Here is a 12,115-nt window from a genome sequence, read left to right on the forward strand (position 1 = left end):
CCTTTAGAACTAACAGCCTAAAAAGAAGTCATTTTCATTATAGGGGACTGGAATGCAAAAGGAGGAGTCCAGAAATACCAGAAGTAACACACAAATTTGGCCTTAGAGTACAGAATGAAGCAGAATAGAGAGTCATAAGTCTGAATTTTAAAGCCATTTAAGTAATGTGTTGTTTTAGGTAGCTAATCAACAATTTGATGCAATTAGATTTATTAGTCTTTGCTCTCAATTTGTTCAGTTCAGTTCAGTCCTTCAGTTGTGTCGGTCTCTTTGCAACACCATAGACTGAAGCATGCCAGGCTTCCCTATTCATTGCCAACTCCCGGAGCTTGCTCAAGCTCATGTCCATCGACTTGGTGATGCCATCCAACCATCTCATCCTCTGTTTCAGCTTCTCCTCATCCCTTCAATCTTTCCTAATATCAGGGTCTTTTTCAATGAGCCAGCATGTTTATTATGCATTCAGTCTCTTTTAAAATCAACCAACAAGAATTAAATTCCTCTCTGTCCCCACTGCACTCCCAACTCTAGGCCAGAAACAAAAACCTGCAGAGACTGAAGGCTGATTCCAGCACATTGCTATGGAGATTTTGTTCCCAATCTTTTTTTCAGGGGAAAAAAATTAGTTTCTAACATTAAAATCAGTAGATTGTACATATAAATCCAAAGTTCTGATTCTCTTGAAAACATGGCCAACAGGCCTGCTTTCCAGCATGTGTGAAGTGGAGGAAAGGCTGCTCCCAGTGGTAAGGCCTGTGATGCCCAGATTCCAACAAGGCAACCTAGTCCTAGTATCGTATCTCCTGCCTCTTGGGGCCATGAGTTTGTGAGAACTAGACTTTTAGCTCTCTTAAGATAAAGACTACTTTTGTCTTGATCAACTTTGACTTTGAAGCCTTTAACCCAGAGCCTAGTACACAATTCTTCCTTGTACAGTTGCTGGATGGTATAAAATATTTTGTGGATGCATATGACATTTCTTCCAATATTGAAACCATGCAATTGAAGTACTGCTGTGTCCTAAATCTTTGATGCAGACTGGCATCATAAGTGCCCCTGATGTCTCCCATTAGACCCACTACCTAAAGTCAGCTGTAAGACCCTGGGCTGCCCGTGAATTCTTCAGTTTGCCATTTGACAACTTATCCTCCTAGCAATGTCCTCTCCAATGAAGACAGCAATGCATATCTAATGAAGTAGCTAGGAAGATGACATGAAACCACAAGTGTCAAGCATGGCCCCTAGTATCCATTTTCATGATGTTCTTAGCAGTTTTTTCTCCAAGTAGGCAAGGTTTTCTGTCTTCTTAGGTGTACATGCAGATCAGTTTGATTTTCCAGCAAAGCTTCAAAGAAGAGATTACACTTCAATTCTCTGTATTCTGAAAAGCTTCAAAGGCCACTCACCAAGGACACTGATGAAGGTAAAGATTTTATCAAGACCTTTGTGTTTTTCTCAGATCTTTTAGTGGCCTAAAAGGGAAAACTAGGGTAAGTCAGAGGATATATAACTAGCGGGTCCTGGTCGCCACTACATGCTAAGAACCCAAACTTCCCTGAGTACTTGGAGCCAGGAAAGAAACATGAAGTGGCTTGTGCTCCTCGGGCTGGTGGCCTTCTCAGAGTGCATAGTCAAGTAAGTATGGGGACTGTAAGTCACATCATATTCCTTTCTCGGATTTTTCTTTTCATCTGGTTATTCTTCCAGCCATCAGGTTTAGAAGGGAATGGAATATTTCCCTAAGAGTCTTAAAGTTCAACTCTCACTTATTGATAAGTAACTTGCTAGAGGAACTGTGGATCCCAAGGTCTTGGTGTAGATTTGGGTTGCACAAATCTTGGGGTCCAGTCATGTCATGACCTATTGAAAATGCAACTCCTTGCAACTGTTCAGTGCATAGTCTATGCAGATGTTGATGTGGTTCTGTGGGATAGCACTTTTCTACATTTAATCAACATGTCCTCTTTTTTCCTGGTCTACAGCAGTGTGTATATGTCTATGTCTGCATCTCTGTATCACTGTCATTTATCTCTCCATCTCTTTGGAAGTCACTGTGAGGGTATTTTTCCTTGTGTGGTTTTCTTTTAATTTTTCATTTGACTCTTACTTCCTTCTCAAGCCTCTGAATTTCCCTTACTTGTTCCCTATATCTTGGATTCTTCTTTCAACTCTCTCTTCTCTTTTAACTTGGAGAAAGATACACAGTTTTACCCTGTTTTATATCAGACAAGCAGTGTGAACACAGTCAACTCAGAAACCTCTTGCATTTCAAATTGCTCCCTTGTAAAAGAGGATAAAAGTCCCCCTTCTACCTCCTTCCTTGAGGTTCTATGAGAAGGAATGAGTGAGATGGCAACAGCAATGCTAATGGCTGTCATTGTTGAGACTTCCTATTTATCAGGTATCTTATAACCATCACTTAACTTATCCCCAAGATATTTTATTTGGAGGGTTTGTATTGTTACATTCCACCATTTTACCGAAGGGGAGGCTGAGACACCACATGGTCATATGGCTTACCCAAGATTGCAGAACAGAACCTGTATTCAAATCTATGTCTTTGCCATGGTATATGCATAAAATTCTGATAATAATGTGCCTAACAAAAATTACTAGAAAATACACAGGGCCATAACAATGACAGTTATACCTTAAAACTGACAGCTAATTGTAGCATCTTCTTTGTTTTCTTTGTCAAATGCTCGGTGAAAGAATACCTCTAAGGAGAGTGAAGACCATGACAAAAACCCTCAGTGGAAAAAACATGCTGAACAATTTCGTGAAGGAGCATGCTTACAGACTGTCCCAGATTTCTTTTCGTGGCTCAAATCTAACTATTAACCCGCTGAGAAACATCAGGGATGTGAGTATTTTGGGAGCATGGTGCTCCACAGCGCCCCCTGGTGCTCTAGCCTAGCACTGGGGCTCATCTGGAGGTGCCAGGTCGGATGTTGGGGTTGGGGTTCCTGCATGAGGCAGATACACTGGAAAACAGGGACCCCACCCATAGGAGAGGGCACTCTCATCCTCAACTGTTGGTCTTTGATTGGCTTCGCAATTACCAAGTGGCAGGTAAACATCCATTTATGTGTCAAAGATGTGTCATTAGTTTGAGGGCGATTGTTCCTTCTGAACTAAGTGAGCCACTCAGTTATAGATAAAGAGTGAACCATCACTGATCAAAAAGTAGAACCAACTGCAAAGCAATTGTGAATCCCCAGGTAGAGGAATTCAGTTGCCACAGATGCAAGAACCACAGCAGTAAAAAGTTACTGAACCTGTATTCTGAGTATGGCCATAAGAATCACTGTGGTTCCTGTTTTTAGATTAGAAAAAGGGCTTATTTTTTCCTTCAAGATATCTTTAAAAATTCCCATACTAGCCTGAGAGATAGGCAAAGAGCAAACACATGTCAAATTAGAGGGTCAACTGTGTGCTGTTGATTGGATGTGGTCTGAGTTTAGAGGGAGTGGCTGGGGTTGATCAAGAAGGACCTCCTGGAGAAGCGGGTGCTAAGGCTGGGTTTGAAGAGAAGACAGAGCTTCTCAAATGAAGGCACCAGGACTTCCCTGGGTGTCCAGCAATCCTGGAGGCACAGTGGATATGCCTCTGGGCTTCCCATGCAGGAGGTGCCATTTCAACGATGATCATAGAATCAATATCCTGCATACAATGTAGCACAGGAAAAATGTATCAAATGCAGATACATCTGTGACCAAAGTCTGTGAGCTGCTCTGTGGTTAGAAAGTGATTTCAAGAGATATGTGACACCCAGAGGGAGGCATCAGTTTGGGAATAGAGGGTAGCCAGTTCTGCACTAACTCACTCTATCCTTCTCCCTGTAGTTTTTCTATGTGGGTAACATCACCATTGGGACACCCCCTCAGGAATTCCAGGTTATCTTTGACACAGGCTCATCTGAGTTGTGGGTGCCCTCCATCTTTTGCAACAGCTCAACCTGTTGTAAGTACAGACACCCCCTACCCAGACCATCCTTCACTTGCCCTGCCACCCTATTTCCACCCTTGGCACCTGATGACACTCATCTCTTGTGTCTGCAGCTAAACAAGTTAGGTTCAGACATCTTGAGTCTTCTACCTTCCGGCTTAGCAGGAGGACCTTCAGGATCACCTATGGATCTGGGAGAATTGAAGCACTTGTTGTTCATGACACAGTTCGGGTAACAGTGTTACAAATGCTGAGTCAGGACTGGCTATGGAGTGACCACTGCTTGAAAAACAGATGCAGGACCATCTGGCAGGACCCTTCCTAGCCTAACTCCCATAGATATTGGCCATCTTATCCGCAGGTTCATGTCTCTGGGGAGGCAGTGTCTGTGGTGACACACAAACAAACAAATTAGCTAACCCAGAGAGTGGCTTGAGGTGTGGACTTGCAGCTCCTCTGCCCATGAGCAGTTCAAGGTTCATTTTGCTGGGAGTGAGAAAAAAGGATAAAAGCACCCACTTTTATATTCACGGACTGTTCCAGGCACTTTCAGGTGATAACTGGTTTAATCCTGCAACAACCCCACACAGCAGTTACTCTGATTAGCTCATGAGACATATGTGGAAACTGAGGTGCAGACAGCAAGGGCCTTGCTGAGGGCACACATGTGGTAAGTGGTAAAGTTAGGCTGGCTTTTCAGGACTGAAGTTTCTGTGGGATGTTTGGGGACAGAATAAAACTGATCTGTGGACCTTGGGGGCAGTCAAGGGCTTCAGGTATCCATAGTGGGAAACTGGAGGCCTGAGAAGTCAAGGGGCCTGATAAATGAGTTCTCACTCTAGACGACCATTGAGAATCTAATAAACCTATGGCCTGCCTCCCCCAAAATACTTGAGTAGTTCCCCTCTCTCTGTTGCTCTCTCATACACACTCACAGAAATATACACATATCCCAAAAAGTGAATTCCCCAGACAGTAATTTCATAGAACCCTGCAAGCAAGATTGTGTTGGACAGATGCAGAATCCTCAGTACATTACAGAGAATTCAGTCCATTCCTGTCATTAGGTCACAGTGATGCCAAAGAGAAGGCTATCTTGCTCTTGATGGTTTTTTCCCTAAGGTGGCACCTATGTCACCTGGCCTGACTCTTGGTTGCCCCACCTGGACATAAGCCACGAGGCCAATTTGACTCACCTAGGTGGTGTTTTTCAGAGGGGCAGATGTTTTAAAATACACAGCCTCTCTGAAATGGAACCCAAATTCTCCTCCCAGCTTGATCTAACCATCTGTGGGCCACCGAAGACATAGCCCAGCCTCAGTTCTTCTCTGAGTATCTAATGGCAATGCACCACAGCCCAGTCCTAGCCCCACTTCACATATCTGTAAATGGGAATACTCTTCTCTCCCACAGATTGGGGACCTTGTAAGTACTGATCAGCAGTTCGGTCTATGCCTAGAAGAATCTGGGTTTGAGGGCATGAGATTTGATGGCGTCTTGGGCTTGAGCTATACCAACATATCCCCCTCTGGAGCCATCCCCATCTTTTACAAGCTGAAGAATGAAGGTGCCATTTCTGAACCTGTTTTTGCCTTCTACTTGAGCAAGTAAGTCTGACATGGACAATCCCTTTCTCCAAATTAGCTGTAAGATGCTTTCAGGTGCACAGAAATTATAGAACACTTGATAAAGAAGTACCCTGAGAGATAATTTAACCCAGGATAACTATGGCCCCAGGGCCCAACTGGCTTCACCCTTGGTTTTATATATAAAATTTTATTGGAACACAACCCTACTCCTGGGCTCAAGACCAGTAACATGGTCTACGGTGGGTGAGTGAGGAGGAAGGATAAAGGAAGGCAAAAGAAAACAAGTTGAAGGAAAAGGCATTAGGATTTGCTTATGAATTTGATTAGGAAGGAAGGAGAAGGATGGTGGATGTCTTTCCTTCCTCAGTAGCATTCCACTGGGAGCCCAGAACCAGCTACCCAATTTGTAGGAGCCAGTGAGAAATGAAAGTGTGGGACACAAAAGTGTGGGACACCTTGTTCAAGAAATATTAGGCATTTCAGGACAGGGAGAGCAGAGATGGGGTCCCTTCTGAGTGTGGGGCCCTTTGGACAGTAGAGGTCACAGGCCAGTGGAGCCAACTCTGGGTGAACTGAACCCACACCCTTAGAAACCCCAGGCCTTGATTTTCCTGAAAAATGACAAGGTGGACAATGGGAAACCAAAACACTTCAGCACTGTGCCCTCTGAAGGTGTCTGAGCACTCAGGTCACTGGAGGTCCAGGGCATCTTCAGAAGACATAGCGGGTGGAGCCCAGCCAAGTGATTCAGCTTCTAACCTCCTCTGTGCCACTCATTAGCTAGTAACCGACCTCAGTCTGGATCTCAATCTCTCCTAGATGCTATTTCTGCATCTGTACATGGGGACCTTATTAGGGCATTGATGGGTGGACAAGCACAGTTCTCAGACAGTGCCATTGCTACTGTCCTCCAAGGATTCCCCCCACCCCTCTTCTCTCTACAGAGATGAGCGGGAGGGCAGTGTGGTGATGTTTGGTGGGGCAGACCACCGCTACTACAAGGGAGAGCTCAACTGGATACCATTGATGAAAGCAGGCGACTGGAGTGTACACATGGACCGGTAAACCTCTCCCTCTGAGGGACAGCCCAAGTGATGCACCCACTACTGTACATGGACACAGGCAGACACACACAAATACATTCTCAGACACACAGTCACACAGACATATACACCACCTTTAATGACACAGACAGACACACAGACACATGGAAACACACAAGCAGATACATATAAACCCACACAGAGACCCATAAAAACATGCATAGCTAGTCAGCGACACACAAGCACACACAGAGACACACAGAAACACACATACAAATAAACACAGAAGCACATAGATACACAAACAACCTATGGGTTCATAATCCCCAGGCCTTCCAAGCAAGGCTCTGACAAGGGTCCTAAAAGGGTCCAGAGAGGTCTGTGCAGCTGGGAGAGGGCTGCACCCACCACTCTTTGAGATGGGGAGCATGGTTAGAGGACTCTACAGTGTGGTGAACAGAGGATCAGGGGGAATTTCACCAGCCTGAAGAGAGTTATGATAAGATGACCGACTGTCCAGGGCTACCTAGGACATAGGAAGTTCTCAGGGACAGTCCTGAGAAGATGGGGAAACCCGGTCTTCTTAGGAAGCAGCTACCCAGCAGTAGAGAGAGCTTGGCTGCAGTCTTAAGATGTGAAACCAACTAATAAAAAGGACACCCCACATTCTTCGGCACACAGTGGGACAGGTGCTATAACAGAGAATCAGGAAGATGGGATCCAGGAGTGACCTGAGGACAAGAGGCATAATTGATAGGATTCTGTGTGATGCCCTCAGACAAAAGCTGACCTATTCATTGGAGTTTCTGTGGGGTAGTCATGTATTTCCTGGCCAAGGTCTCAAGGTCTGAGCTGGTTGTAGGAGCAGTGCTGGGAGACACCCTCTCCCAAAGGAGCCCCTCTCTCCCCCTACTATGAGAATCTGCTGCCCCTGTGAATCTCCATCTTCACTCCATGTGTGACCCAATATTTGTTCCCCATCAGATACAGCTCTGTGCATGTTTCTTATTATTTTCTCAGTCTTCATTCACTCATTGAACAGACAATCATTGGGAGTCCACTGTGTGCCAGGCACTTTAGGGAGCCAAGGAGAATAAAACTCGCCCTCACATCTAAGAAGGCAGATGTACACGAAATGACTTGCCCACATAGTGAATTTTGACTTTGGTACATGCTATACCTGAGGAGGAGAAGGCAATGGCAACCCACTCCAGTACTTTGTCTGGAAAATCCCAGGGACTGTGGAGCCTGGTGGGCTGCATTCTATGAGGTCCCACAGAGTTGGACATGAGTGAAGTGAGTTAGCAGCAGCAGCAGCAGCAGCAGCAGCAGACATGAGGAAGGGTCTACAGAGAGTGACCAAGACAGGAGACTGATAAACACCGGGGGAAAGGCTTCCTGAAAACAATACAATTAAGGTGGAATCTGGAAGATGAGAAGAAATTTGCTAGTCAAAGAGGAGTGGAGTCTTCTAGGAAGGAAGACCAGCTTGTGTCAAGGTACAAAAGATCCTGGTGTATTCAAGTACTGCATTCGAGGATGTCAAGAAAGGTGCTGTGTCGAGAGTAGATGAAAAGAGGGCAACAGATGAAGGGCTGTTTATGAAACAGTTGGGAAGGGGGCAACTCTGGGTACACTCAGAATGACCTTGATGCCCGCTTTCTTCCATTGTCTCTCAGCATCTCCATGAAAAGAAAGGTTATTGCTTGCTCTGGCGGCTGCAAGGCCCTTGTGGACACGGGGTCATCATGTATCGTAGGCCCAAGTACACTGGTCAATAACATCTGGAAGCTCATCGGTGCCACGCCACAGGGTTCTGAGGTGAAGGGTCATGCCCCAGGGTCACTCCCAGTCTCCACACACAACAAGGATTTCCAGGGCCAACCTCTCTCCCTCTCTCTCTAACAGCACTACGTTTCATGTTCTGCGGTCAATAGCCTACCCTCTATTATCTTCACCATCAAAAGCAACAACTACCGAGTGCCAGGTCAAGCCTACATCCTCAAGGTGAGGGGACAATACTGAGGGTTGGTTCTCAAACTGGAGCTTGCAGGAACCCTTGGGCTGCTCTGGGAGGAGGGTGCCCTCTGGAAGTCATGTCACACCATTGCAGATGCTGCTGAGCCCTGTGGCTGGGCCAGTGCCTCCCACAAAACCAATCACTTGAGAAGTAAGGGCTGTGTGCGACACTGATCTTCCTGAAATAAATATGGAGATGCCACACCTTATGACATGGTGGGAGTCACAAGGAGAGGGGAACACTAAGGTCCTCAGTCCTCAAAGAGCTTCAATTCAATCTGAACCTGTAGGTGCATGAACATGAAATTCAGCTCTAGCAGTCCCTGAAATAGGCCATGTTACAAGGAGAATGGCTGGGGACAGTCCCAGTGTGATGTCCCAGAATAAGTTAACAGTCTCTGTCCCCTTCTCAAACTTTTCCTGGTTTGGATGATAAATTACATGGTCAGCCTTGTTCTCGGCTGCATCTTCCCCTTGCTCCAGCCAGGTGCCTCCTTTGTTAGTTGAAATGCCAGACCCCTCTGTAGGGAGGTTGGATACTAAAGTGAATAAAGGGAGCACAGTGACTGCTAAGCCCCAGCACAGGGTGGAGGCTTCATGTTAGCTCCCTGAAAGTGTTCAGAGCTGGCTGATGGGCTCAAAGAAGGCTTTGAGGAACAGAGGAAATTTCAGTAATTCTAAAACCACAAACTCATTGAGCCATATGGAGGGTTGCTAGGTTCTAGGCAAAACTGCACTGGATTCCATGCAAATGTCATCTCAAGGTGATGTGCACTGGGGCACTGGGGACTTACTAGGGGTGATGAGGGCTACGGACTGACCAGTGGGGATGGGGAACCAGAGTACATTACCCAACCAAGCCTGGAGTGTCCAGAGGGTGACTGTGGGACGAAGGAGGCTTCTCAGAGTTCCTGAGTTAAGTCTTCAAGAATGTGTTGTGGGAACTGCTCTATTTAAGATGGATAACCAACAAGGAGTTACTTTTAGCACAGGGAACTCCGCTCAGTTATATGACAGCCTGGATAGGAGGGGTGTCCTTGGGACCAGGATACCTGGATACATATGGTTGAGTCCCTTTACTGTCCACCTGAAACTCAGAATATTGTTAATCAGCTATACTCCAATACAAAAAAAGTTTTTAAATAAAGTATGGATTGTGGGGATGCAGGAGGAGAAGAAGCATTCTTTGCAGAGAAAACAAGGAGCAGGAGTCAGAAGAAAAGAAACAGGGAGTGAGGGGAACTATGGACACACTTGTTCTTTTCTAAAAATTTATATTGAAGTGTGGCTAATCTTCAGTGTTGTGTTAAGTTCTGCCACACAACAATGTGACTCAGTATACACATAAAAAATATATATTTTTTTCTTATTCTTTTTCATGTGGTTTATCACTGAATATTGAATATAGTTCCTTACACTCTACAGTAGGACTTTGTTGTTTTTCATTCCTTTGTTTCCCCAACTTCCAGTCCCCCACTCACCACACCCTTCCTCATGACAACCTCATGTCTTGGCCCTATTTGGCTTTGGATGAACTCTCACATCCCCTGCTACTGAGAAAACCCCTTGATACTTACCAAAATAGGGAAATAAAGCAAAGAATTGTGCTGGGTCTGGATTTTGGGGGAAGTCACTGGTAGGGTGACATGCTGACTGGTGTGTGTCTCTGACTCCCCCAGGATTCTAGAGGCCGCTGCTTTACTGCCTTTAAAGGGCATCAACAGAGTTCATCTACAGAGATGTGGATCCTGGGTGACGTCTTTCTGAGGCTGTATTTCTCAGTCTTTGATCGAAGAAAGGACAGAATTGGCCTGGCACAGGCAGTGTGAATGCTTGGAGTGGTTCAGGAATCAGTAAGGCCACTCCTAACACACACTCACTCACACTTTGGGCACTCCTGCCCAGGATGCTGGTGAACTGTATTTGGTGGTCTGTACACCCTATTCTCTGGAGAAGGCAATGGCACCCCACTCCAGTACTCTTGCCTGGAAAATCACATGGACAGAGGAGCCTGGTGGGCTCCAGTCCATGGGGTTTCTAAGAGTCGGACATAACTGAGCAACTTCACTTATACTTTCACTTTACACCCTGTTCTCAATAAAGAATAAATGGTTTCACTCTTAATGGTGCTGAAACAAATGGTTGACTCTGTTTGTGTCTGGTAGTGAAGGATCTAGAACCAAGTCTGAATCAAAATTGAGAGGAGCCCTACTCCAACTGGCTTCAAGGAAAACGGAGACTCGTTGAAATGATCTGGGAATCCAGGATACAAGAATCAGAGCAAATACAAAGATCTCAGTGACTAGACCCAAGAAATCAGAAGTCATCAATACTTTCTCACCTTCGATCTTTCCCTTCAGTCTACTTTGATGGTCTTAGCCTGGCAATTTTCTTCCTTAAGGCTTCTACACCTTTTGAGGGAGTTCAAGCTATCTGCCCTAGGGTTTTAAATCCTGAAAGCATCACCTAGTAAGGAAAGAAGATTGCAGACATCAGAGTTCAAGGGTGTTCTCTGAATGACCCACCTCAGATCACATGTACAGCCTTAGATCAGCCATCTTGGCAGGAACATGGGGTCTTATGACTGGCTTTACATGGTCTCTGGCCCTGACCCAGCCGCACACATGTTTATCAGTTTCCTGCACAACTACATGACTGAAGCTGGGGAGAGGCAGCCCCAAGGATAGAGACTTGGGAATGGTCTAGGCAGTGGAAGAGTTTGTGATGACCCACCAACTCCACCACCTCTTCAATCAGAGGAATTATAAGGGGTAATGAAATAGACTCCCTTCATCCCATCTCAGATGATGTCATCACTGGGCTTCTCCTCCAGGGGATTTTGGGTGAGGTACTCCATGCAGAGCTGGTTCCCTCTTGTTCCCACACCCCAGTCACCAGATCTCTGCCACATATGCCTACTCTGTCCTTTCCAGTCCTACTTGGTAAGTGGTGGACCCAGTGGATCCCTGAGCTATCCCACTACTCCAGGCTCCAGAATGCCCCTTTCTTGGCTTCCAAAGCTGCTGGGGAGAATGCAAAGCATGTATCGGGGGACCCAGGGTACACAGAGCCTTCAGCCTTTCTGAGCTTCCTCCAGCGATGGAGCTACAAACTATTTGCATGGAGCTGCCATGGTTAGGCACTTCAGCAGTGGAAGAATCCATTCTTCCCATCTGGAGGGCCTCAATAGATGCCTCAGCTGAGTCAGCAGGGATCACAGGTTTATTTCCTTTCAGATTGACTGGTATGATCTCCTTGTTTTATAAGGGACTCTCAAGAATCTTCTCAAGCAGCACAGTTCAAAAGCTCAACTCTTTGGCATTCACCCTTTCTTATGGTCCAGATCTCACATCTGTACATGATTACTGGAAATATCATAGCTTTGACACTATAGACCTCTGTAGCAAAGTGAGTCCCTCCTCTTTAATACACTGTTTAGGTTTTTTATAGCCTTTCTTCCTTCCAAAGAGCAAGTGTGTTTTAATTTTGTGGCTGCAGTCAAGGTCCATAGTGGTT

The 12,115-nt window shown here is 45.7% G+C and overlaps 1 protein-coding gene across 1 annotated transcript; it reads left to right on the forward strand.

Annotated features, from left to right (window-relative positions):
- Window positions 1–1,534: 1,534 nt before the first annotated feature.
- LOC104983228 (pregnancy-associated glycoprotein 1-like) lies at window positions 1,535–10,731 on the forward strand. Its single transcript, XM_010832674.1, has 9 exons — window positions 1,535–1,635; window positions 2,713–2,863; window positions 3,846–3,963; window positions 4,062–4,180; window positions 5,362–5,555; window positions 6,482–6,598; window positions 8,260–8,401; window positions 8,489–8,587; window positions 10,279–10,731. Exons 1-9 carry the CDS (start codon window positions 1,535–1,537, stop codon window positions 10,426–10,428), a joined length of 1,191 nt encoding a protein of 396 aa, XP_010830976.1. The 3' UTR covers window positions 10,429–10,731.
- The last annotated feature ends 1,384 nt before the right edge of the window (window positions 10,732–12,115 follow it).

The sequence above is a fragment of the Bison bison genome, unplaced genomic scaffold (genome assembly GCF_000754665.1).
Source record: "Bison bison bison isolate TAMUID 2011002044 unplaced genomic scaffold, Bison_UMD1.0 scf7180017862121, whole genome shotgun sequence".
In the NCBI taxonomy this organism is placed as follows: domain Eukaryota; kingdom Metazoa; phylum Chordata; class Mammalia; order Artiodactyla; family Bovidae; genus Bison; species Bison bison.